The 27,717-nt window shown below is 39.8% G+C and overlaps 2 protein-coding genes across 3 annotated transcripts; one reads left to right on the top strand and one right to left on the bottom strand.

Annotated features, from left to right (window-relative positions):
- Positions 1-1,982: 1,982 nt before the first annotated feature.
- On the bottom strand, positions 1,983-4,974 carry rpl27a (ribosomal protein L27a). The gene is made up of 5 exons (XM_060885786.1): positions 4,888-4,974; positions 3,774-3,837; positions 3,602-3,677; positions 3,314-3,488; positions 1,983-2,162 (listed from the first exon to the last, which is right to left on the bottom strand). Exons 1-5 carry the CDS (start codon positions 4,888-4,890, stop codon positions 2,034-2,036), a joined length of 447 nt encoding a protein of 148 aa, XP_060741769.1. The 5' UTR covers positions 4,891-4,974; the 3' UTR covers positions 1,983-2,033.
- Positions 4,975-5,046: 72 nt separating this feature from the next.
- ric3b (RIC3 acetylcholine receptor chaperone b) lies at positions 5,047-27,394 on the top strand. 2 transcript variants are annotated; one of them, XM_060885783.1, is made up of 7 exons: positions 5,167-5,291; positions 10,985-11,137; positions 11,227-11,852; positions 25,803-25,884; positions 26,276-26,366; positions 26,462-26,589; positions 26,983-27,394. In XM_060885783.1, exons 3-7 carry the CDS (start codon positions 11,667-11,669, stop codon positions 27,252-27,254), a joined length of 759 nt encoding a protein of 252 aa, XP_060741766.1. In that variant the 5' UTR covers positions 5,167-5,291; positions 10,985-11,137; positions 11,227-11,666; the 3' UTR covers positions 27,255-27,394. The 2 variants fall into 2 exon arrangements, with proteins under 2 accessions (XP_060741765.1, XP_060741766.1); XM_060885782.1 differs by lacking the exon at positions 10,985-11,137 and having other exon boundaries at positions 5,047-5,291; positions 11,650-11,852.
- Positions 27,395-27,717: the final 323 nt, after the last annotated feature.

Here is a 27,717-nt window from a genome sequence, read left to right as displayed (position 1 = left end):
ACCAAACATCATAAGTACACAAACAGTCAAAGGAGAAAAGACGACTAGAGACTAGAGTGAGATTAGCAGCCAGTTTACAGACTCCGAGTCTAGAATAAGTTAAACTAAGACAAATCTGCTGGATATCAGATCATTTTATTCAAAGGGCTTTATTGAGTTTTTAGTCCACAGGTTTTACGTCTGTTCTGCGGTCACTTTTAAACCCAGTGTTGGAGGTTTGCTGACTCCTGATGTGGAAATTTGGGATGTATGATTTCTCCTCACAGAAATCTTCACCACAATAACATGTATTATTAACCAGTTTATTCTCAGTGGAGTTTGTTCTGTACACGTCCTTGTGAACGAGCTGTTACTATGGAAACCATAAGGTATCAGAGTAAATCCAGAACTCAGCATTAACATGGCTGTGAAAATAAAAATGAAGAATAAATAGTGAACTTTAACCGTGATGAAGGTGATGCAATTTAAGTGTTTAGGGGAAGTGAATGATTACAGAATTAGAACACAGCTGCTGCTGTTCCAGAAACACAGATACAGATTATGTTTTATATCCTTGTTTTTTTGACCCCAGACTTGCATGAAGCATGAATTTTGATATTAATTTTCTAAAAACTAAATATTTAATAGATGATCACCATTTAATTCATTTTTTGAGACAATGTGAATTGTTAAAAGCAGTTAGCGGGTCGCAAAAGAATGATTCTATAATTATATTTTGTCCAGTTTGTCCAGTTTTTCTGCATTACAATATGGATTTTTGTACCATTGGATTTAAACACACTTATTACTTTGAAGATTTTTTTTGGTCAAACAATAATTTAGACCAACAAGAGCATTAATCAGAGATGCGACAAAATCCCCAAAGAATCCACTGAAGCGACTGTGCAAAGATCCACAGCAGAGACGAGTGTATCCATAAGACCTGTGGAGGAGCAGCCAGAAAAAAAGCCACGATCTAAACACAAACATAAAACACTTGGCGTTTGCCAAAGCTCATGTGGCCGTCTGCACAATACTAACCAGATTAACATTTTGGCCATCAAGGAAAAAGCCATGTGTGACAATCCCAACACTTTCCATCACCCTGAGAACACCCGTGTGATGCATGGTGGTGGCAGCATCAAGCTGTGAGGTTGCTTTTTTTCCTACCAGAAAACCGGTCAGGATTAAAGGAATAATGGAAGGCATTAAACACAGAGCAAATCCACCCAAGATCTGAGACTGGGACAGAGGTTTACCTTCCACTGGGCAATGGCCTAAAAACCTGCTGCTGTTCTTGAAATTCCTGCAGGATCAATAAAGTATATCTATCTTTGCTAAAGCTACACTGGGATGGTTTAAAAATAAACATTTAAAATATCTTAATCAAAACCCAGACAGAATCCATGCCATGACTTGCTGTGAACCAACACAAAGGTTAACGCTGTAGGAACTGTAGCAGATCTGTGCTGAATAGGCAAAAACCCCAATGCCTAGATGTGCTCAGCTAACAGACATTTGCAGCTATAATTGCAACAAAAGGGAGCTCTACAAAAGACTTTTTGGGGTAAATACTTATGCACTCTCCAGACTGATGTCTATTTGTTGATTAGATTCAACAAAAAATAAAGGTCATAAGCATGTTGTGTAAATCCGATGGTACAAACCACCAGAGGGGGGGAAAAGAAAGAAAAAAAGTCTTTAGGGGTGAATACTTTTGCAGCCAACTACATGTTCATAACTACATATAACATTAGTGAAGCACCAGTCAGGATTTCAGCCTCATTTCAGCACTAGTTACTCTGATCAGGGGTCACATCTCCTGTTAGAGAACATGGTGACTCACTACACACTAATGTTCTCAGACATTATATTCATCATTTGATGACCAAATGTGTTTTTTGTGTAAAGGGGTGTGGCTTAAAGACTGACCTTACCCTAAACAATAAATCCTGCTCGTAATGCTCACATAGACATACTATAAAAACAGACATTCAAAAATATTCAGGGAACAATTCGTTTTAATAGTTTATTTTGCAAAAACAGCCAGTATGTTATGCAGTAAGAACACAGGCTCCGCCCACTCCTTTAATCTTTTCCTCCGCCTGCCGACTGAAGAATTTGGCCTTGACGATGACGGGCTGTTTGGGCAGTTTACCCTTACCCAGGACCTTAAAGTAACCCTGAAACACACACACACACACACAATTAGAACCATATGGTACTTTTTCCTTCTTAACTTTGTGGACCAGTAAAAACTTCACAATCCCAGATCATGGTCACTATATAAACCTATGAAAAACCCAATGCATAATCAGGCTTGAAGCTCCTCCCACTTCATCACATTTCCCTGAACAGCTACCTGTTTTGTGCTCCTTTGACTCAGTGAGTTATAGAGATCAGTCATGTCTGAACACAAGTACACAGCTCTAACGTTATTCAGGTCACTGATGCGACATCGATCAGCTGCATGATGTTCTGAACATCACGTATCCCTGGGAGACGTCACCGTACATGTGAAGAGGAATTTAGTTTGGTTATTTATTTAAAGAGCATAACTCCTCTCTCTCCTTCAGTACATAACGACTCCAGTCTGAACTCCTGCAGCACGAGACAGATTTCAGTGATCAACCATTTTATAAAGTCACTTAACACACGTCACTTGCTTTAAACAGACTCTGCACAAGTCTCTCAAATCACTAAAGTCTGATCCAGTAACACACACAGGAACACAGAGCTTCTCAGAGTAAAGTACACACTTAACTGACAGTTGTGTGAGCGAGCAGAGAGTAAAGACACCGGGTTTTAGCTGTGTGAGATGGAGAACACACTCATATGGACAGGCCAGTGAAGCAGTGTGAGCACTATGATCATCATCATGAGTCTTCTGGAGTTTCTGAGCCAGTAAACACGTTCAGCTTTTGATTTGAAACACAGCTCAGAATCACAACAACAATCTCAGAGTGTAACGTCACTGTGCACTTATACTGGAATGTTCATAGTGACGTACAGAAGATATGCAGGTGAGAACATCACTGGTGTAGCAGCTGCTTCTGCAGGTCAAGTGTAAACAGTCAATTTGACTGGACAATCAGGTGCCAATCAAATAATCCAGACTGCAAAGCTGGTATCACTAACGACATGTTTAACATTTTACTCCTAAATCTGATCCAAACTGATGAATGTAAACACTCTCAGTCTTCTGTACCTGCACTGGACGTCACATGGTTGTTACTGCACGAGGTGACTGACAGACTGCACTGTTGACGCCCACACAGATGCCTGAACCACTACACTAGTGTCCCCCCCCCCATCCCCGGAGTGGTGTACTCACAGCACGGACGACATCGATGACAGGGGCAGGGCCTTCAGGTTTCTTGGCGTGGTTCAGCCGGGTCTGCTCACTGACCAGCGTCCACAGCTTGTCCAGGTTGATGGTGGGGCAGTAGATGGTGTTCTTCTTCAGGTGGTAATGCCTCATACCCACCTTTCCAAAGTACCCTGGGTGGCTGAAAAACCACACAAAGTTAAAACCCTCCACACACTCAGCTTGGGGTAAAATATCCACCCCCACTGCATTAGAATGGTTCAGTTCTATACTAGATCATTTTTATTCACTTACTATTTATCAAAGTTGATCCGATGGTGGTGCAGGCCACCAGCGTTACCCCGACCTCCAGGGTGTTTTCTGTGCTTACCTACACACACACACACACACACAGTCATGAACAACTCAAAACACAAAGATTTAAATTGAGAGAAGTGAAATAATGTGTAAAAGGTTCCACACTTACCCACACGACCATGACCATGGCTCACATGACCACGAAGCTTCCTGGTCTTAGAGTTCCTGGTAGGCTGAAATATATAAGAGCTCTTAATACATACAGCGCTGACGGTGATGTCATCAAAACACGACCAGTAACAACATTCACACTGCAATTAACACTCTTAGCTGCTTCACAGCACTAAAGTCTGCTATAGAAACATTCTGTAATGTCAGATCTAACTAAATAAACCCATCGTAACGTTACGATCAAAATAACAGTTTATTTCTGAGACACAGTCATGTTATAGCTATAAGGACCACAGACTACACTAATACACCACATTACTATAATACATTATAATGCATTACACTATTATACTACACTACTATACATTATAATATATTATAACACACTACACATTACTACACTATACACTACTATAATACAGTACACTGATGAGGGTACACTACACTATAACACACTACACTATAACACACTACACACCACACTATAACACTACACACAACTATACACTACACTATAAACACACTACACACCACACTATAACACTACACTACACACAACTATACACTACACTATAACACACTACACACAACTATACACTACACTATACACCAATACACTATAACACTACACTATACACCAATACACTATAACACACTACACACCACACTATAACACTATACTATACACTACACACACACTACAGTATAAGACACTATACACAACACACTACACTATAAGACACTATACTATACACTACATACCCACACACACTACACTTTACAACACTATACTACACACATACACACCACCCCATCCCATCCTACATCTAAACACTAAACAGACCCCAACACTAACACAAACCCCAGCGGTTAATAACTGAACCCTTTTGTGTGTTAATAACTGAATGTTGTCCCCTCAGCAGCGCCGCTACACGCGCGTCAGCACACAAACACAAAGTCACTATAAACTAAGTCTGTTTATATAAATACCACAGACACAATAACACACACACACACACTACACTGTTACACACTTTACACACAGTCTCGTGTTCCTCACACACAAGATTACAGCAGATTGTCCGACACAACAACATCAGAACAGAACCTACCATCTTGGAGGCGACGGTGAAGAGGAAGAAGAAGCGGAAGTCTCGCGAGTTAATACGGGATCTGTGTCTGTATAAAGCGCGCGGTCACAGCGCCACCTGCCGGTGAGGGGGAGTCCACAGTTACTTCCGGCATCCGCGAGTACGTAGCAACGCTCCTCGTGTTCCTATTGGCTGAGGCCGTGTCCACTAGCGGGGAGGATGAGAGATGCGGCACTTCAACATTTCTGGATATTTTTTTTATAAAATAAGGAATTAAAGCTAAAATAACTTCATCATGTCCATGACCACGTTTCAGAAGATAACTGTGGTTTCGTGTGTGTGTGTTTGTGTCGCTCTGCTGCTACCGAAACTGCTTTTATCCGGAGCAGGAGGAGGAGGACGGAGGGATCCAGTCAGTGCTGAGGGTAAAGACACCTCACTATTTATAACACACAGGGATCCAGTCAGTGCTGAGGGTAAAGACACCTCACTATTTATAATAACACAGGGATCCAGTCAGTGCTGAGGGTAAAGACACCTCACTATTTATAACACACAGGGATCCAGTCAGTGCTGAGGGTAAAGACACCTCACTATTTATAATAACACACAGAGATCCAGTCAGTGCTGAGGGTAAAGACACCTCACTATTTATAATAACACAGGGATCCAGTCAGTGCTGAGGGTAAAGACACCTCACTATTTATAACACACAGGGATCCAGTCAGTGCTGAGGGTAAAGACACCTCACTATTTATAATAACACAGAGATCCAGTCAGTGCTGAGGGTAAAGACACCTCACTATTTATAACACACAGAGATCCAGTCAGTGCTGAGGGTAAAGACACCTCACTATTTATAATAACACAGAGATCCAGTCAGTGCTGAGGGTAAAGACACCTCACTATTTATAATAACACACAGGGATCCAGTCAGTGCTGAGGGTAAAGACACCTCACTATTTATAATAACACAGAGATCCAGTCAGTGCTGAGGGTAAAGACACCTCACTATTTATAATAACACACAGGGATCCAGTCAGTGCTGAGGGTAAAGACACCTCACTATTTATAATAACACACAGAGATCCAGTCAGTGCTGAGGGTAAAGACACCTCACTATTTATAATAACACAGAGATCCAGTCAGTGCTGAGGGTAAAGACACCTCACTATTTATAATAACACACAGGGATCCAGTCAGTGCTGAGGGTAAAGACACCTCACTATTTATAATAACACAGGGATCCAGTCAGTGCTGAGGGTAAAGACACCTCACTATTTATAATAACACACAGAGATCCAGTCAGTGCTGAGGGTAAAGACACCTCACTATTTATAACACACAGGGATCCAGTCAGTGCTGAGGGTAAAGACACCTCACTATTTATAATAACACAGAGATCCAGTCAGTGCTGAGGGTAAAGACACCTCACTATTTATAATAACACACAGGGATCCAGTCAGTGCTGAGGGTAAAGACACCTCACTATTTATAATAACACACAGAGATCCAGTCAGTGCTGAGGGTAAAGACACCTCACTATTTATAATAACACACAGGGATCCAGTCAGTGCTGAGGGTAAAGACACCTCACTATTTATAATAACACACAGAGATCCAGTCAGTGCTGAGGGTAAAGACACCTCACTATTTATAATAACACAGAGATCCAGTCAGTGCTGAGGGTAAAGACACCTCACTATTTATAATAACACACAGGGATCCAGTCAGTGCTGAGGGTAAAGACACCTCACTATTTATAATAACACAGGGATCCAGTCAGTGCTGAGGGTAAAGACACCTCACTATTTATAACACACAGAGATCCAGTCAGTGCTGAGGGTAAATACACCTCACTATTTATAATAACACACAGAGATCCAGTCAGTGCTGAGGGTAAAGACACCTCACTATTTATAATAACACACAGAGATCCAGTCAGTGCTGAGGGTAAAGACACCTCACTATTTATAATAACACACAGAGATCCAGTCAGTGCTGAGGGTAAAGACACCTCACTATTTATAATAACACAGAGATCCAGTCAGTGCTGAGGGTAAAGACACCTCACTATTTATAATAACACACAGGGATCCAGTCAGTGCTGAGGGTAAAGACACCTCACTATTTATAATAACACAGAGATCCAGTCAGTGCTGAGGGTAAAGACACCTCACTATTTATAATAACACACAGGGATCCAGTCAGTGCTGAGGGTAAAGACACCTCACTATTTATAATAACACACAGAGATCCAGTCAGTGCTGAGGGTAAAGACACCTCTCTATTTATAATAACACAGAGATCCAGTCAGTGCTGAGGGTAAAGACACCTCACTATTTATAATAACACACAGAGATCCAGTCAGTGCTGAGGGTAAAGACACCTCACTATTTATAATAACACAGGGATCCAGTCAGTGCTGAGGGTAAAGACACCTCACTATTTATAATAACACACAGAGATCCAGTCAGTGCTGAGGGTAAAGACACCTCACTATTTATAACACACAGAGATCCAGTCAGTACTGAGGGTAAAGACACCTCTCTATTTATAATAACACAGAGATCCAGTCAGTGCTGAGGGTAAAGACACCTCACTATTTATAATAACACACAGAGATCCAGTCAGTGCTGAGGGTAAAGACACCTCACTATTTATAATAACACACAGAGATCCAGTCAGTGCTGAGGGTAAAGACACCTCACTATTTATAATAACACACAGGGATCCAGTCAGTGCTGAGGGTAAAGACACCTCACTATTTATAATAACACACAGAGATCCAGTCAGTGCTGAGGGTAAAGACACCTCACTATTTATAATAACACAGAGATCCAGTCAGTGCTGAGGGTAAAGACACCTCACTATTTATAATAACACACAGGGATCCAGTCAGTGCTGAGGGTAAAGACACCTCACTATTTATAATAACACAGAGATCCAGTCAGTGCTGAGGGTAAAGACACCTCACTATTTATAACACACAGAGATCCAGTCAGTGCTGAGGGTAAAGACACCTCACTATTTATAATAACACACAGAGATCCAGTCAGTGCTGAGGGTAAAGACACCTCACTATTTATAATAACACACAGAGATCCAGTCAGTGCTGAGGGTAAAGACACCTCACTATTTATAATAACACACAGAGATCCAGTCAGTGCTGAGGGTAAAGACACCTCACTATTTATAATAACACACAGAGATCCAGTCAGTGCTGAGGGTAAAGACACCTCACTATTTATAATAACACACAGAGATCCAGTCAGTGCTGAGGGTAAAGACACCTCACTATTTATAATAACACACAGGGATCCAGTCAGTGCTGAGGGTAAAGACACCTCACTATTTATAATAACACACAGGGATCCAGTCAGTGCTGAGGGTAAAGACACCTCACTATTTATAATAACACACAGAGATCCAGTCAGTGCTGAGGGTAAAGACACCTCACTATTTATAATAACACACAGGGATCCAGTCAGTGCTGAGGGTAAAGACACCTCACTATTTATAATAACACACAGAGATCCAGTCAGTGCTGAGGGTAAAGACACCTCACTATTTATAATAACACAGAGATCCAGTCAGTGCTGAGGGTAAAGACACCTCACTATTTATAATAACACACAGGGATCCAGTCAGTGCTGAGGGTAAAGACACCTCACTATTTATAATAACACAGGGATCCAGTCAGTGCTGAGGGTAAAGACACCTCACTATTTATAACACACAGAGATCCAGTCAGTGCTGAGGGTAAATACACCTCACTATTTATAATAACACACAGGGATCCAGTCAGTGCTGAGGGTAAAGACACCTCACTATTTATAATAACACACAGAGATCCAGTCAGTGCTGAGGGTAAAGACACCTCACTATTTATAATAACACACAGAGATCCAGTCAGTGCTGAGGGTAAAGACACCTCACTATTTATAATAACACACAGAGATCCAGTCAGTGCTGAGGGTAAAGACACCTCACTATTTATAATAACACACAGAGATCCAGTCAGTGCTGAGGGTAAAGACACCTCACTATTTATAATAACACACAGGGATCCAGTCAGTGCTGAGGGTAAAGACACCTCACTATTTATAATAACACACAGGGATCCAGTCAGTGCTGAGGGTAAAGACACCTCACTATTTATAATAACACACAGAGATCCAGTCAGTGCTGAGGGTAAAGACACCTCACTATTTATAATAACACACAGAGATCCAGTCAGTGCTGAGGGTAAAGACACCTCACTATTTATAATAACACACAGGGATCCAGTCAGTGCTGAGGGTAAAGACACCTCACTATTTATAATGACACAGAGATCCAGTCAGTGCTGAGGGTAAAGACACCTCACTATTTATAACACACAGAGATCCAGTCAGTGCTGAGGGTAAAGACACCTCACTATTTATAATAACACACAGAGATCCAGTCAGTGCTGAGGGTAAAGACACCTCACTATTTATAACACACAGAGATCCAGTCAGTGCTGAGGGTAAAGACACCTCACTATTTATAATAACACAGGGATCCAGTCAGTGCTGAGGGTAAAGACACCTCACTATTTATAATAACACACAGAGATCCAGTCAGTGCTGAGGGTAAAGACACCTCACTATTTATCACACAGAGATCCAGTCAGTGCTGAGGGTAAATACACCTCACTATTTATAATAACACAGGGATCCAGTCAGTGCTGAGGGTAAAGACACCTCACTATTTATAATAACACACAGAGATCCAGTCAGTGCTGAGGGTAAATACACCTCACTATTTATAATAACACAGGGATCCAGTCAGTGCTGAGGGTAAAGACACCTCACTATTTATAACACACAGGGATCCAGTCAGTGCTGAGGGTAAAGACACCTCACTATTTATAATAACACACAGAGATCCAGTCAGTGCTGAGGGTAAAGACACCTCACTATTTATAATAACACACAGAGATCCAGTCAGTGCTGAGGGTAAAGACACCTCACTATTTATAATAACACACAGGGATCCAGTCAGTGCTGAGGGTAAAGACACCTCTCTATTTATAATAACACACAGAGATCCAGTCAGTACTGAGGGTAAAGACACCTCTCTATTTATAACACAGAGATCCAGTCAGTGCTGAGGGTAAAGACACCTCACTATTTATAACACACAGAGATCCAGTCAGTACTGAGGGTAAAGACACCTCTCTATTTATAATAACACACAGAGATCCAGTCAGTGCTGAGGGTAAAGACACCTCACTATTTATAACACACAGAGATCCAGTCAGTGCTGAGGGTAAAGACACCTCTCTATTTATAACACACAGAGATCCAGTCAGTGCTGAGGGTAAATACACCTCACTATTTATAACACACAGGGATCCAGTCAGTGCTGAGGGTAAAGACACCTCACTATTTATAATAACACACAGAGATCCAGTCAGTGCTGAGGGTAAAGACACCTCACTATTTATAATAACACACAGATATCCAGTCAGTGCTGAGGGTAAAGACACCTCACTATTTATAACACACAGAGATCCAGTCAGTGCTGAGGGTAAAGACACCTCACTATTTATAACACACAGGGATCCAGTCAGTGCTGAGGGTAAAGACACCTCACTATTTATAATAACACACAGAGATCCAGTCAGTGCTGAGGGTAAAGACACCTCACTATTTATAACACACAGGGATCCAGTCAGTGCTGAGGGTAAAGACACCTCACTATTTATAATAACACACAGAGATCCAGTCAGTGCTGAGGGTAAATACACCTCTCTATTTATAATAACACACAGGGATCCAGTCAGTGCTGAGGGTAAAGACACCTCACTATTTATAACACACAGGGATCCAGTCAGTGCTGAGGGTAAAGACACCTCACTATTTATAATAACACAGAGATCCAGTCAGTGCTGAGGGTAAAGACACCTCACTATTTATAACACACAGAGATCCAGTCAGTGCTGAGGGTAAAGACACCTCACTATTTATAATAACACACAGAGATCCAGTCAGTACTGAGGGTAAAGACACCTCACTATTTATATAATAACACACAGAGATCCAGTCAGTGCTGAGGGTAAATTTCAATTCAATTCAATTTATTTGTATAGCGCTTTTAACAATTCCCTAATGAACAAGCCGGAGGTGACGGCAGTGAGGAAAAACTCCCTGAGATGATAAGAGGAAGAAACCTGGAGAGGAACCAGACTCAGAAGTGAACCTCATCCTCATTTGGGTGACACTCTACAGTAAATAGTGTAAATGTAAATAATGTCCTTTCTACAACAGTTTATAATAGTGCAGCCGAGAGCTCCTGAGGAACTAATGGGTCATCGTAAACTCTGATGCACAGACCTGATTGCTGATAAACACCAGAACATACAGCTGACTGACACAACATTGGTTCAGAAGAAGACATGACGTCTCTGGGTGGCTTCATACACAACAATCCCATGAGACACTGACTGACCATGAAGATCAATCTCTTGGTCAGCCAGTGACTTATGGGGTAGAACATCAGGATTGACGAAGTAGCTCCGTAAGAAGAGACGATCACGCTAGGAACTCGGAACACTGGGAGCACACACACACCACACACACTCACTCACTCACTCACACACACACACACACACACACACACACACACACACACACACACACACACACTAACTCACACACTCACTCACCCACACACACACTCACTGACACACACATACACACACACAGAAGCACAGTGACTGTACGGTCAGATAAAATATTCAATGTGTGTATGCAGGAGCTCGTTTCCCTCCTATGCTCCAGAGGAAGTCAGTACCGGCGCCCCCTCGAGGTGCAGGAGGGAACAGCGCTCATCAATCTGAGGCCATCTCCAGGGCTAAAGGCAGCACAGCAGGGGCAGGAAAATCCAACCTGGCAGGACAGATCATTCCTGTTTACGGATTTGGAATCCTGCTCTACATTCTCTACATTATCTTCAAGGTCAAGTTTTACGCACACACACACACACACACATACTTGTTTTTGCTACATGGTGGGGACGCCTGACTGGGTGGTGACACGTGGGGACACTGATTTCTAAATACATTAAGGCCACAATTTTAAGTCAGATGTCTCTTTTGGATTTTTTGGTTCCCAAAAATCATCTTTATTTTCAGAAATACACAAGTTTAGAGAGCTAAATTTTTGTCTGGTTTTTCTATTCCGGAGGGGACGTCCCTATTTTGTCTTACCACCAACAACCGCTAGGTGTCACTATTAGAAATTATCTGCGGATTATCCAATTTATATGCAATTATTACTGTGTATAACATTAACAAAGATAAAGGTTAAGTTCAGACTATAACTAATGTGTTTTTTAAAAGGTTAACTATAACTCTTGTATTTGAATAGACAATTTCTAAGAAAGTAAACAGTAAAAAGCCTTACCTCACTTCCTGTTTAACACATTCAATTCTCTTCAATTCTGAGACTCTGAAAAGTTCCACATTTTGGAATCTACAACACTCATGTTATAGGACAAGCAGGAAATGTTCATGTTCATTAACACCATCATGGTCTATGATAAATAATGATCTGTGCGTACTGGAATCTATTTGAATTAAAACAAAACATGCATGTGATCAACCGTGTTGCAAGATATATTGCTATATAATATATCTGTATAAATATTAGATAGAAGTAGAAGATATTTGATGTACAACCACCTGAAAAGTTTGGACATTTGGGCAATTCTACAAAAACAAGAATCTGTGACATCTTAATTCTCTTCAACATTTATTTTTCAGCCACTTGAACTAAACATATTTAGTATATAACATAGATATGAAAAAAAAACATCCATTGAAGGCTTTTCACCTGTACATTTTTCGCTTCATGGAATCAATGCGATTTTTAACATAAAACTTGACTGCATCCCAACCTCTCCCTTGAAGTGCTGCTGGGGATTTTTCAATGCACTCCATGCACTGGGCTTTACCAGGAACCTTGCCAGAACTGATGTAGTCCATCAGAGTCTTTTCCACAGCCTGGATCTCCTCTGTAGACCACTTTCTCCGTGGGTTTTGTGAAGATCCTGAAAAAATAAAAGTAATTCATAATTGTGATAAAAGTGACTCATAACATATCAGAAAAATACACAAGCTTCTGTTTGTCTTTAATTGTTTTACAGTTTTATAGACACATTTGTGCTGAACTGCTCGCTTGCATTCCTGCACTGTAAATTGGTTATAACTTAATACAGGAGGACCTTTCCCTTTCTTTACATGTTTAAGCCTTTAGTAACTAAACACTGTAGATACATGTCTGAAATCAGTTATTGCTAATTAAAAACTGTGCACATGAGTGAATTATATTGGTCCAGGGTGACCGAAAACAAACGATCTAAAAAAAGGATTTAAAAAGGGATCCAATTCTGATATCTAGTTTCACCACGTGAAAATCAAGGGACTATTATTAAAATGGGTCCTGGTGCAGATTCCTATTGAAATTACTTTTGAATTTTGAGAGAAAATTGAGTGACCCATTTCATAAGACATTTGAAAAACAGCTTAGTCTTTGTTGTGTATTGTTCTTCCAAGTCATTGCCTATCAGCTGTAGTACTTTTGAACAAAAGATAAACAGGTGAAATTACAAAAAACATCTTTTCAATTCATTTTCTTCTCAGGATAGTAAAATATAGCATAAGATAAAAAATAATAATAAAAGCAAGTAAAAGACATTCAGATCACTCACTTAAAAGCCCTGAGCAGAATGCAGTTTCTTTACAAGTACAACATTATCAGATGTTTTCAGAATATACAGTATCAGAATATTATTACCTTTAGCTGGTTGATGATTTTTGTGATGTCCAACTTCAGCAGTCGACTTCTTTGATTTGTCTGGATAAAAATAGCTCTTTTATTAAATGATTCAATAAGAACTCCTAAATAACATTAGGCACTTAATTGTTTTCTTCCAGTAATATATTTCACCTCTAGCTTTCCCATCATTCCCTACATTAGCTGACTACATACCTGCAGAATTTGAGGGTGGAGGTGAAGCATCATCTTCTTTCTCGACTTCAGAGTCTGATCCTTCACTGTCCATCAGTACTCTCTCTAGTAAACACAGCAACCACAGAGAAAATGATTTTAGCTAAATAAGTGGAGAAATATTTTTTAAACTGCTACATACATCAAATAATCTATAACCAACGATCGTGTTTGTGTTAATCATAACATGGAATTTAAGATTTTTAAAACATCTTAATTTACTCAGGCCTGTTTTACCTTGTGGATCAATCTGGATCTCATCTAGATTCCTTCCTTTGAATTGAGATAGTTGTCCTCTCTCCATGGCTAGAAGAACATTACTTATCTTCAACAGCTGCAATGTACCTTCAGGTAGCCTGTAGTACTGCCGATGCACCCTGATGTCGTGTCCTAGAAAGTCAGCAAGGTCATCCATTTCATTGTCTTTCAAATTAAGGACCTTGGACATAGTGGCCATGTGCTTTCTCAGTCTAGTGGAGGATAACGCTTCTGGGTGTTCTGCTCCACAGCTTCGAGCAATCTGACGAATAATGTCTGATCCTCTGAAGTGACTCAGTGCTTGTGGCCGTCCAAACATGAACACGTTCTCATCAGGCACATCACAGTTATTGCGAGTCTTTACAAGTAACTCCATTGAGGTCACCATATCAGGGGTGAGAAGAACGGGGACTTTTCGTCCACATTTGCCTTTTATCTCAATTCTCTGGAAGTGCTTACACAGTATCTTTTCGAGGTCTGTCAGAGCGAGCTCTACATCTGGAGGAGTCAGTGAGGTGTCCCTCAATGTAAAGGCAGTAAGGGACAGCTTAGATACCTCTCCTTCCCTTCTATGATTAAACAGAATCACCTGACAGAGTGTCACTTTTGCAGCTTCTTCCCAGTGCTTGTTATTTGGTTCTTTTTCAAGTTTAGTTTGGCTCTCGTTACTCTGTCTGTCAAGATACTGATGCATTTTTTTCACATCTTCAGCAAAAGGAAGAAGTTGCGGAGAGTTCCACTTTGTCTCGCTCAAATTCCGGATGGCCTGGGATGAGACACACTCACTCCATTTAGTTTCACAGATTTGTTTGAAGGCTTGCACATTTCTAATGGTGTTCTTATCACCTGACATTATCGCCTCACATTCAATAATGTTTGCCATCTTCTTGAGGTTGTGCCCAAGCTTCAGTGCTAAAGATGGTGTTTTGTAAGTGCTTGTCTCCTCATTCAAGCCAGCCACACTGTGAACTGCTTTAATGACATGAGGGAAATTAGCCGGGATGAAGAAATCTGATACTTTCTTCAACTTGCTGTTTTTTTTCCCTTGGATGACTAGACGCCCTGTCTCTCGCAATTTTCGCCTGATATATTTGTGTTTTGTGACATCATGGCCATGCTTATTAAACAGATGTTGCCCTAATTTCAATATGACTTCCTCTTTGCGGACAACATGTGTTATCTCATCGTCATGCATGCCCAGTAGCATTCTCCAAAATCGTGCATTCACGTTCTCTGGAACTGGTTCATTATACATACAAAGGGCTTGAACTCTAGTTTTTCCTGGCTTCATTCCTTTGACTTTCTGGTTTAGCTGGCATCTCTGGCATCTCATGTGCCTCCATAAAGATCTTCTCACAGCCTCACAGTTCACACAATGCAAATAATCATTTGCTGTTACTGGTGAAATGGATTGCTGTTGAGGTATCACCATTCCTTTCCCTTCTTTAAGCACCTGAGTATTATGGCAATGGTTCCCTTTATTTCTCAGTAAACTCAGCTGTAATCGTCGCTCTTTAGACCCTTTCGGAAACGCAACAGCTCTTGCCACCTCTGGCTTATCTCTGTGCTTTGATTCTAAATGACGCGCCATTTTACTGAATGGTTTAGTGCAGAACAAGCAGTAGAACTTTTTGTTGTACAGCCTGCCAACATCCGTTTTCTTCTTCAGCATCATGACCTTCACATCTGAATTAACAGGTAAAGATGATTCTCCGCCGTCATGTTTGTCAGATGAAGACTGTCCAGTGTCAGTTGTGTTCAATGAAGAGGATTCTTTGGTTCCACTGCTCACCAATGAACTAGAACACGTCACACGCCTTCTTTTACATTGTTGGGATTTTAATGTTTTTGACTCGTCCCTTCTTTTCTTATGCTGTTTGACTTTTTCCGCTAAACTCTCTTCCTCTGCTGAACTGCTACTGTCTGACTCTTCTTCTGTCTGTGGTATATACTCATCCTCACTGAACTCTGAACTTGACTGAGATTCTTCTGTTGCATATCCAAGCATTTTCCTATTCAGCTATGAATAAAAGCTTAGAGTTAGAACTCAGAAGTCTTGATCCAAAATGCAGAAACAAACGACACATTAAACCTGTAAATGCCTGTCCAAAGTGAAACATTCAGGAGAAACGAGTAAAGGCAGAGAGGAGTGATACACAATGTGAAGGGGTGCAATGTGGTATTCAGAAATGTTTCAGAAGGTTGGCAGACCTGAAAATGTACTGCAGTACAATTACTTTTGTCTTAATTGTTTCTAATATTGGAATTCTGCTGTTACTTTTTTATTTGTGTGTCCTTTGTCTTCATACTGGACACTTTTCATATTAACAAGTAAAGATGTTCAAATAAATGTACGATTACACTGTCGGTTCTTCTAAGCTCAGGTACACTTGGGTCCCGGTCTGGTGTGAGATCAAGGATCACGTTATCATCACTCTCATCAGAGGACTGTTGTACTTCCTGAAAAATAATCAGAAAAATGCATTCAAAATCACATTTTTAACTACAAAAAAGAAACAATAAATCAGGTGCACTGTTTCACTGTACAGCACAGCAGATCTCATCAACATTGGGAAAGGCAGACTGCTACCAGAACTCCCTATCCTTTTTATTTAAACTGTAGTAGATCATCTGGCAGGGTATTTTGGGGAGTCCTGTAGCTCACTGTCTAGGGTGCATAATGAACACTATGACCTGGGGTTAAATGCAACCCAGAGCTTCTACTGCATTACCAGTTTGTGGGCTAACTGCTGACTAGCGTGCTGACTGAAAAACACAAGCTTGATGTGATGTTGAAAAATGCCACAGACCTTAGACTGACAAAGCCATACAATAAACACTAACCTTCGCTTTCATGCGCTGATATAAAAATAAAGTCTTCTCCCGTTCATCATTTATAGATTTCGTGTACGCCTCCATGTATCGTTCTTCACAAGCGTTGTGATGTTCTCTAAGTTTCTGCAGGTGACTCAAGTGATGGTTTTGAACCTACAGAAACAAAGAACTAAGTAAGTTTTCAAGTTTTTTGGAAGCTTGACGTTTTCTGTTTGTTACCTCCAGAACTGAACCTTTTAATTAGGACTTATTGTTGACAGCAGAAAATACCAGGAGAGCCACACAGGATTTGCTGGGGTTCATCTTAAGTGAGATATAGCATTGAAAAAAAATCCAGATCTGTGAATCACTAGTGTTTGCCTACCTCTGTCTTGTATTTTGCTTTGAAATGAACAATGGCAACTTGAGGTTGTACAAACTTTAGTAAAATATTTTTCCATTTAGTTCCTCGTACTACAGTAGTTCTATGCTTAAACCTCAAGAGAAATCTCAGTACTTACTGACATTACACAGGACTTACAGTTAAATAATCATATCTGTGTTCTGTGTGCAGTTCCTGTTAAAACTGAAATGGCTTTTGAAATGTTCATTTTCACTAAAAGTAGTAATTTTTAAAAAATAAACCTGTAAAGATGTATGATAAATGTGTAATAAATGATACATTTATTTAGAAATAATGTTTTTGTGATAATGTAGTGACCTCAGTATTACTTTTTTTAAAGCTCTTTAAATCCGGGGTCACTGACACAAAGCTGCATATATCTCTATGCTTTAGAAGTGATTTGGAACAATATTTCACACTTAAAGTCATGTTCTCACCTGTGCATCCAGAGCTGCTATACAGAGATGATGTGTAACTAGTTTTATCTTCCTGTAAGCAGAAGTGTCACTCAGTCAAACACCAGGACCAACATCATAATACACTGTATTTTAATCTTAAAATGAATCATTTGGCAAAATATTAAAGTAATTATCACTGAAATTAGTGACAGTGTGATTAGTGACATTTTCAGAACGTTTTGACAAATAAACTGCGTTTTCTAGTCGACAGACCTGCATTTTAGAAGTAAAGAAATGCAGTTGTGACGGTATTAAACTCATCTCTCGCGTTATTAAAGATAATTGTGGAGTTTTATGTGAAAAAGCTGTGAATCCCACCGGGCCTCAGACCCGCATGCCTGCACATGCAGGCCGCTGTTTACTACATACGTCATAACATGTGATTATTTCACATTAATGCTACAAAGAAATGCGCTAAACATCTTACATATAATTTTTAATATCTTGGTGAAAATATGTTTTTCAGAAAGAACGTAAAGACAATTAAAGCTGCAAGCAGCATTTCCCGGGTTCAAGCGTTTAAGGCCTTGAGGATTTTCACATACACAAAGTGACCCACAAGTTACAGAGGGTGGCACCTGCTCCTAACCTAGTGTCTCTAATACAGAAAAGCTTACCAACGTGTTGCACAATATATGTCATGTGAAGTACTCACCTGTCCAGTTTTCCCTAAAATAAAGTCATATCGGTGAGGCTACAATCCTCGTGCGAAGCAAAACGTCTCTGTTTTGTCTTTTATTCAGTTATCACGTTCACTGAGTGTGCGAGTGAGTATGTGAGTGTGAGTAAGTGTGCGTGTAAATGTGTGTGTAAGTGTGTGTGTGTGTGTGTGTGTGTGTGTGTTCCTCGTATGTGAAAACATACTTGGCAATAAAGAGCTTTTTGATTCTGATTCTGATTCTGATTCTGATTCTGAGACTTTGCCTTACGAGTCAGCACACAATTGGGTTTTTGGACTGTTGGTGGCACTAGAGGGCTTTTTTTTAAAAAGGGCTGTTTTTAGTGATTTTTCCGTTATATCACCACCAAGTGGCCAATCGCCGCGGTTTTTGAACTGTGACCTCATTTTGACCTCTTTCACATGTGTCCCAAGTTTGGTGTTGATAGCTCATTTAGTTCTTGAGTTATTGACATTTTAGTAAAACTGGCTGAAGCGCCCCCTATTGGCCGATTCCGCTGAGACCTTGGCCCTGAGTAACTGTGACCAGTACTACCATCTGACCAAGTTTGAGCTCTCTAGGCCTTATGGTTTGGGCTGCACGATCGTTTCTAGGGCAGAATAATAATAATAATAATAATAATAATAATAATAATAATAATAATAATAAAAATATTAACGAATACAATAGTGTTACACCACTTCGTGCTTGAACCCTAATAATTTAAAGTAAAGCGAATTTAAGTGGATTAGCGCTAAAAAGGCAGATTCATTTTAGTCATGATTTGAAAATAGTGTGTTAGTAGTTCACTTTTTTTTTTATTTTTTTTATTATTGGTCGGTTACTCAGATGTACATGAACAAAGCGATACAGTCTCAAGTATACAATAAAAAGCAATTAAAAATGGACAAAAGAGAAAAAGGTGAAAAAGAGAGCACATTCAGGCCAATAACAAAATGCACACTGTAACACAGAGGATCAAGAGAGGTTATTAATGTGGCACCAGAGAGGTGTCATTAGACTTTTGGTGTATGTCATAAGTGAGTTTCTCAAGTGGAAGTAATATGGACATTTGGGACAACCACATTTTAACAGAAGGTACCTGAGGAGAAGACCACAATAACAATATACATTTCTTTGCCAGGTACACCAGATTTAAAAACAGTTGTCTTGTGTGGAAGTCAAACACAGTCTCAATTCCACTATACAGCAGATACAATTCCAGTGAGAAACAAAATTTCAACTTAAAGAGCCTTTGTAAAAAATGATGTACTTTAGTCCAAAAAGAAAAGATTTTGTCACAATACCAGAAGCAGTGAAGGAATGTACCTTTGTGTTTCTTGCAATTAAAACAGAGATCAGAGGAGTCTTTGTAAATCTTTCTTAGACGAGAAGGTGTAAGGTAAACTCTGTTAAAAAATCTGTAGTTGAGTTCGTGAATCCCCAAAGATGTACATTTAGGGAACAAATTGTTACATATGGTGGACCAGTCCATATCGGCAATTCCGTGGCCCAGGTCTTTTTCCCACACTTTTTTCAAGCTCTCTAAGGAGGAAGTACACGTATCAACCAAAGCATTGTATATTTTAGATATTAACCCCTTAGAGAGAATGTTTTTTATTATAACCTGTTCTATGTCAGTAAGATCACGTCTCAGCTTACCATTGTCAGACAGAGGTTTTATGAAATGACGCAGCTGAAGGTATTTAAAAAAATGGGACTGTGGTATACTATATTGGTGCGATATTTCTTGGAAGGATTTTAATGCCTCGCCTGAGAAGAAACAAGATAATTGCGAGATCCCTAAGTTAGACCAGACTGAAAGGCCGATATTTTGCAGAGATATAGGGAAGTCAGGATTAAAAGCAATAGGTGAGAAAAGTGTGAGTTCAGCTGGAATCTTAAGATACAGTTTAATGTCTCTCCATGTCTGAAGGGTGTTCGAAATGGTGAAACTTGTTGAGGTACATTTAAGCTTTTTGGTATTTGCAATAAAAGGCAGAAATTTTATTGGGAGAGGAGCACAAGCCCTTGCTTCCAGATTAAGCCATCTAGAGTCGGTCCTTTCATTGTACCAACTAACCATATGCCTCACCTGTGCTGACCAGTAGTACAGACGAAAGTTCGGTAAGGCGACTCCTCCCTTATCCTTTGTTTTCATTAATTTGTTAAAACTAATTCGAGGCATCTTGTGGTTCCAGATGAATTTAGAAAAGTGCTTATTGATGTCTTTAAAGAAAACATTTGGTAAATGACATGGTAGGGATTGGAACAAATATAGAAACTTAGGTAGAATATTCATTCTGATCACGTTAATCCTGCCCAGAAAAGAAATGGGGAGTGTCCGCCAGGTGTTAAGGTCTTTTTTAATGGAATCCAGAAGAGGGGCATAATTCGTTCTAAATAAATCTGTAAATAGTGGTGTGATGAATATGCCAAGATATTTAAAACCAACAGTAGTTATTTTGAAGGGTGAGAGAGATGAAAGATCATTTGGAGCAGACATTTTAAGGGAAAGCGCCATGGATTTTGACAAATTAATTTTATATCCAGATAAGCTACTATATTCTGAAATACACTTTAATATTGCTGGAACGGACTTCTCTGGTTCAGAAATATACAGCAGTACGTCATCTGCATATAAAGAAATCCGATGTTCCTCATCTCCCACCGTTATACCAGAAAGATGTTGGCACTGCCTTATAGATTCAGCCAGTGGTTCGATTACGAGGGCGAAAAGCAGGGGTGAAAGAGGACACCCCTGCCTCGTACCTCTTTCTATGACAAAGGGTTTTGAGATCAAACCATTCGTAGTGACTGTAGCTCGTGGATTAGTATAAAGCAATTTTATCAAATCGGTGAATTTAGGACCTAAATTAAATTTCTTGAGAGTGGCAAAAAGAAAATCCCATTCGACTCTGTCGAAGGCTTTTTCCGCATCCAGGGAGATAATAAGGGCAGGGAGTTTACGTGCTTGTATTGAATCCATGATGTTCAAGAGTCGGCGAATATTATCTGTGCCAAAACGTGATTTTATGAATCCTGTCTGGTCCGGCTTAATGATATATGGCAATACTGTTTCGAGCCTGCGAGCAAGGACCTTAGCAAGTATTTTATAATCGGTATTCAGGAGACTTATTGGCCTGTAAGAGGCGCATTCTTGAAGGTCTTTTCCTTTTTTCGGAATTAAACAAATTGACGCCGTTTTCCACGACTCGGGAGCCACTCCATGGTCTAGTAAATCTTGAAGAGCGGGCATTAAGATAGGAGAGAGTTCAGGCCAAAACTTTTTGTAAAACTCACAGGGGAATCCGTCAGGACCTGGAGATTTGTTGGCGGACATAGATTGAATTGCACTGAAGATTTCTTCCGGTGACAGGGGTGAATCCAAAAATACTCTATCATCTTCGGAAATAGTCATAAGAGGGATACCGTCTAAAAATCTGGTAATATCAAATTGCTTAGCTGTGACTTGCGATTTATACAACGTTTTGTAGAAATCCCTGAATAAATCGTTAATCGAAGTAGCATTGTATGTGGTTGAGCCATCCGGGGACTTCATTGACTTAATTGTTCTTTCACTTTGTGTTTTTTTTATTTGGTGGGCCAGTAATCTGTTAGGTTTATTTGCATATTCATAATATTTTTGCTTAGAAAGGAATATAAGCTTTTTAATATGGTTTGTGTGATCCAGATTAAGTCCAGCTCTGACTCGACATAGTTGGGCCCAATTTGTCTGAGTAGGGACTGTACTGTGTAGACACTCCAATCTTTTTACTTCCTTTTCAAGGTTCTGTCTGTTTTTGGACCAAGCCTGTCTGCGTGCCGAATTATAAGATATAATATGCCCTCTAATTGTAGCCTTCGCAGCGTCCCAAATAGTTGCAGATGATACAGGTGAATTCTCATTGTCTGTCCAATAGTTTTTTAATCTGTCCCTAACCAATTCACAAAATGCCAAATCGTTCAACGTGGAGGAATTTAATCTCCAGACCTTTGTAGTCCTGTGTTCGCATAACATCATATCCAGCTGGACTGGAGCATGATCGGACAGAATGATTGGACCAATTTGGCAAGCAGACACTGCGTGAAGATATTGGGTATGAATCAGAATGTAGTCTAATCTTGAATAGGATCCGTGGGGGTTAGAGTAAAAAGTGTATTCTTTACTCCCCCTGTTAAATTCTCGCCAGACATCAATAATGCCAGACTCATTGCAAAGTTCTCTAAGGACCAGGGATGATCTAAGATTAGTGGCTGAGTCTGAAGTAGACTTATCCATTTTTTGGTCCATAACACAGTTAAAATCACCGGCGCAGACTCCCAAGCCCTTACAGTACTGGTTAAACAAAAGTATGGTTTTAGACATGAATTCAGGTGAGTCTTCATTCGGAGCGTAAACATTCAACAATAGGTTGACCATACGCCGTACCTGTAATTAAAACATATCTTCCGTCCGGGTCGGTAATCTGTTGGTCTAAAATAAAGGGGAAGTGTTTACTAATTAAAATAATTGTGCCCCTCCTCCTGGTGTTTGCTTTACAGGATGAAAAAAATATCTGTCCTACCCAATCTTGTTTTAGTTTTAAATGTTCTGAATCAGATAAATGTGTCTCTTGAAGCATGGCAATTGTAGTTTTCTGCTTTTTAAGATAGGTTAGTATCTTTCTCCTCTTAATCACATGTCCTAGCCCTTTAACATTCCATGTGACAAACCTGGCCGTATTGTGCGTAGTCATAGAATAACCAAAAGAACTAAAAACTGAACACTTAAGACTGTATTAAATCTGAAACATGTGTAGAACCGACCAAGGGAGTTTTTGCATTTATGTACACAAAACAAAACACACAGAACCCCAAACCCCCTCCCCCCGCCCTCCAGCCTCGTCCCCAAACGACGAGGCACAGCTATAGAAATGACACTGTACCCAACTGGTACCGAGCCTAGGATAATGATACCCCATACCCAGTATTGATACAGAGTGGTGCCCATAGGGGGCGCGCGGGCGCTAAAGACCGGTTCCCATCTCCGAAGTTCAACGTCCCAGGCGTGAGCATTTAACTAATAGTACGTGACCTCACCAAAAGCGATCTTCTTGTAGTTATTATAAAATAAAGATGTCAGTAAGATAAAGAAAATAACAAAATAACTTATAAAATAACTTCAAAATAAGTGATCCCTGGGTTACTAAAAGTCAATACAATAAAATACTCGAGCGTGCTGATAAAGTTTCAGCTTAATAAACTTATGCCTATGTTGCAGTATCCGAACATTACTTATCCTCTAAAGCCTTCAGAAATTCTGTGACGTCCGCTGGGGAGGAAAAAAGATGCAACTGTGTTCCGTGAAGGCAGCGAAGTTTAGCAGGATAAGCGAAGCCTCTGAACATATCGCGAGCGGACAGCGTTCTCCTAACATCGTCGAATTCCCGATGTTTCCTCAGCACTTCAGCAGATACATCCTGAAAGAAACGCAGCTGCGACCCTTCATGGCTGATGTTGCGTTTTTTCCGCGCTGCTTGCAGTGTTATCTCCTTATCCGCGTAACGTAAGAAGCGAACCAGAACACTTCGTGGAGCGCGGTTTGCTTCCGAGGCAGAGCCGAGAGATCTATGAGCTCTATGAGGGCCGGGAGGACGTGAAAAGTGGAAAATCACGCGTTTCTTCGTTCTTCGACATTAATGTTCGATGATGGTACAACACACTTCGAGCATAAAAAGGATTAACCAAAGGTAAATAAAAAAAGAAAAGGGAACCAGCACAGAGCTACCGAATTAAGCGGCCATCTTCAGCGAGGTCCCACTAGCGCCCCCCGTAGTTCACTTTTAAGGCCTTGAAAGAGCACAGAGCTTTGTGTCTGTATTTATCTAATACAGATGGTCCCAGAGTTACAATGGACCGACTTATGATTTTTTGATGTTACGATGCCAATAGCAATACGACAAAATATGTGTCTCAGTCTCAGTGTGTATTTCTTTCTGTTTTAAACGGTTTCAAAAAGCAATTCAAGTGATAAAAGCATGTCTTACAAATACCCCTGTATGTCTAGTGCTGGTAGTAAAAAAAAGAAGAGAAAAGCCATCAGTTTAGAGCAGAAAATTAAAATTATAAATCAGCATGAAGCCGAAAAGTCATAGTACCATCTTCAATTTACGATATTTTTGACTTACAATGGGGTCGTCATAGCATATTTTCATCGTAAGTGGGGGACTTAACACCATATTGTAGTGAAATATCAAAAAGATAATCCAGCAGAGTTAAAATAGCAGCTGCCAAGTATAGATACAACGATTATATATTATCAGGGCCTGGTGGTTTGTTAAAAAAATGTCTTTGAAGTTTATTAGTGATCTGTTGAAAGTAAACTCTTTGTGAACTTTGTTTTTTGTAAGCAGAAAGACAGCCAGAAAGTGGGAAAAAGTGCATTAACATTTAATTATTATGATTTAATAAAATTATACTAAATTACTACTACTACTACTAATAATATATTCCATTAACCAAATGACATTAAAGTATTTTTAACCTAAATTGACAATTAATGAATGTAGATATTCCCTGTCATTCAACAGTCCATTAGGATTAGGATTGAAAGACCTGGAGTTGGCCAACCTCTTTTTGATTAATTTCCTATTGCCATTAAGAATGAGTGTTTGAATACAGACAGATCCACAATAAATTACATCAAGGGCTTCCGTTTTAACAGATCTATTATATTTCATGTAATCTAACAAAAATAATTTGCTTTAGTAATAACATAATTTGTGGCTCAGTGTACCCAGAAGTTTCATTCTGGTGCAGCAACAGTAAATGTACTTAATTTTGTTAATTTTCTAAATTAATATACATTTATAAGTAAATAGTATAATAATCTATTGTGTAATATACATTATATTTATATTATATTATTGACCGATAGATGGCGCTAGAGAGTGGGAAGGACGTGACACACACTTCCAGAACAATGTAACGGTGGGGACGGCAATACCGTGTGTGACCTCTAGGGGCGCATAGATTACACAGTCACACAGATTTGGTCTTGAAAATTTACCCCATGGGGACTTCAGAGAAAACCTCACTGGGCGTGTCTAGACACTGTTTGGGAGGTGCTCAATTCAGGTCCCCACGGTGACATGGGTCCCCATGAGTCAGTGTGCATTCAGTCAGGTCGAAGTCCCCATCCGGATAGGAGAACAACACACACACACACACACACATACACACTGTTTATTATTTACCTAATGCTAAAGTGTTTGTTTCACATTTTGTGTGTTTAATTTAATACTCTCTGTTTTTTCTCAAACAGATCACATCTAGAAGGAAAATGAATAAATCTCACGAGAGCCGATTTCCTGCAGCGAGATCAGAGAACATGAAGAGAAAAATCAGTAAGCTTCAAATTTATAAAAAATAAAAGAATTATTTGAAATTAAACAACTTTTAGACAAGTTAAAAGATGGAGTGACTCAGTGGTTGATCATGATTTAAAATATAGTTGTTTTTAAATAAAAACTTTTGATAAAAACTGATAAAAACACCATCTAGTGATTCTCAAGCTAAGATGAGACGAGGAGATTCACAGAAACCGCAAAACATTTACACATTAACATGATTTTACAGTGAACATTTCTCAGAATCATCACTAATGTAGAGAATCTCTAATGTGGAGAATTAAAACAAACAAACACACAAACACACACACACACACACACACACACACACACACACATACACACACACGGTCAAAGTTTCAGGATCTGTCTGTTGTTTTGTCTTCAGCGGATTTCGAGTTGACGCAGCTGCAGGAACGTTTGAAGGAGACGGAGGAGGTGATGGAGAGAATCGTATCAAGAGCTCGAGACACACGGAGGTGTGAGACTCAAACATCACACACACACAGACACACACAAACACACTGCGATTGTCCTTCGGATGTGGTTTAACACGAGTGTGTGTGTGCTGTAGAGCAGAGTGTGTGAGTGTGGATCAGGAGGAGAAGCTGCTGCTCCAGCTCAGAGAGATCACTCGGGTGATGCAGGAGGGACGTTTATTAGACAGTTTTCCTTCTGAGGCGGAGTGTGATCAGTCTATAGGTGAGTTCTCTCACTCAGCTCTGTAAAACACACACTTCTGTATAAACTCTCTTGTTCAGTAATAAATTAATATCATTTTAAACTTTTTTTAAAACTTTTCTGTAAAGTTGCTTTGAGAAAAAGTCTGTTGTTAAAAGGAATACACAAATAAATTGAAATATATAAATTCTGTATAAATAAATCTCTATCTGCTCCATTCTCTCTCTCTCACACACACACACACACACACACACACACACACACACACACAAAACTCCTGACGTTTCAAAAGGATCAATTCTTATTGTAATAAACCTGACTGTGAGGCGGAGCTTCAGATGTGTGTTATAGCGGTACGCTGAAAGTAAAAATGTACAAACTATAAGATGAGCTGATGACGCTGTGTCTAATCAGATGATCCTGAGGAGATGCTGAAACACTGGAGTTCTCATTGCTGCCCCGTCCACCATCAGACGGACGAGGAGACGGGGCGAGCAGACAGACGGACAGACGGCTGCGAAAGAAACGAATGTGGTGATGTAGGAGGTGAGGAAGAGGAAGAGATTTGTACAGAGATGATGGAGCAGTCTGAGATCCAGAGCTGGAACACATTACTGTCAGGAGGCCACATGATCAGATGCAGGAGCAGGAGAGGAACCACCCAAGGAACTGAATCCTCTCACTGATGATGAAATAATTTCTGCACTTAATTTTTTTTATGCATGCTGTTTCACTTTCACCACGTGTCATTTCTGTTCACGTGTTCTTGCATGCTGATGATTCCTCTTTATCTTGTAAAAATTGAACAAATAAAGAGTAAAAGGGACACGACGGTCAGGAAACAGTCAAACAATCATAAATAAAATTCATTCTGTTCAAAAAGAACAGCACTTAATTTAAACTTGAGCAGCCAATAAGACTCATGAAACATCATCGATGGAATAATATTAATCACATTATGTCATAAATCATTAAGAATCAATAAATACAATAAAAAACGTCCCAAACAGACGAGTGAGTGATGGAGCGAACTGGAGCGAGAACTGGAATTAGAGCTTGTGGTGTTCCAGATGTTTTACCTGCTAGAACATGCTTATGTAACTGTATGAAGTAGAAAGTGTTGGTTGTTACAATCCACACAACAGGACT

The sequence above is a fragment of the Tachysurus vachellii genome, chromosome 13 (genome assembly GCF_030014155.1).
Source record: "Tachysurus vachellii isolate PV-2020 chromosome 13, HZAU_Pvac_v1, whole genome shotgun sequence".
NCBI lineage: Eukaryota > Metazoa > Chordata > Actinopteri > Siluriformes > Bagridae > Tachysurus > Tachysurus vachellii.
Note: the sequence above shows the minus strand (reverse complement) of the source record. Positions and strands in the feature narration are given on the sequence as shown.

Excerpts from the sequence above, each read along its gene's own strand:
- ric3b (XM_060885782.1), top strand. The coding sequence starts at position 5,162 with ATGTCCATGACCACGTTTCAGAAGATAACTGTGGTTTCGTGTGTGTGT. Across the intron at positions 25,885-26,275 it reads GAACATGAAGAGAAAAATCA|CGGATTTCGAGTTGACGCAG; the intron begins GTAAGCTTCAAA and ends TTTTGTCTTCAG. Across the intron at positions 26,590-26,982 it reads GGAGTGTGATCAGTCTATAG|ATGATCCTGAGGAGATGCTG; the intron begins GTGAGTTCTCTC and ends GTGTCTAATCAG.
- rpl27a (XM_060885786.1), bottom strand. Across the intron at positions 3,489-3,601 it reads CGGATCAACTTTGATAAATA|CCACCCAGGGTACTTTGGAA; the intron begins GTAAGTGAATAA and ends GTGGTTTTTCAG. Across the intron at positions 2,163-3,313 it reads TCATCGATGTCGTCCGTGCT|GGTTACTTTAAGGTCCTGGG; the intron begins GTGAGTACACCA and ends TGTGTGTTTCAG.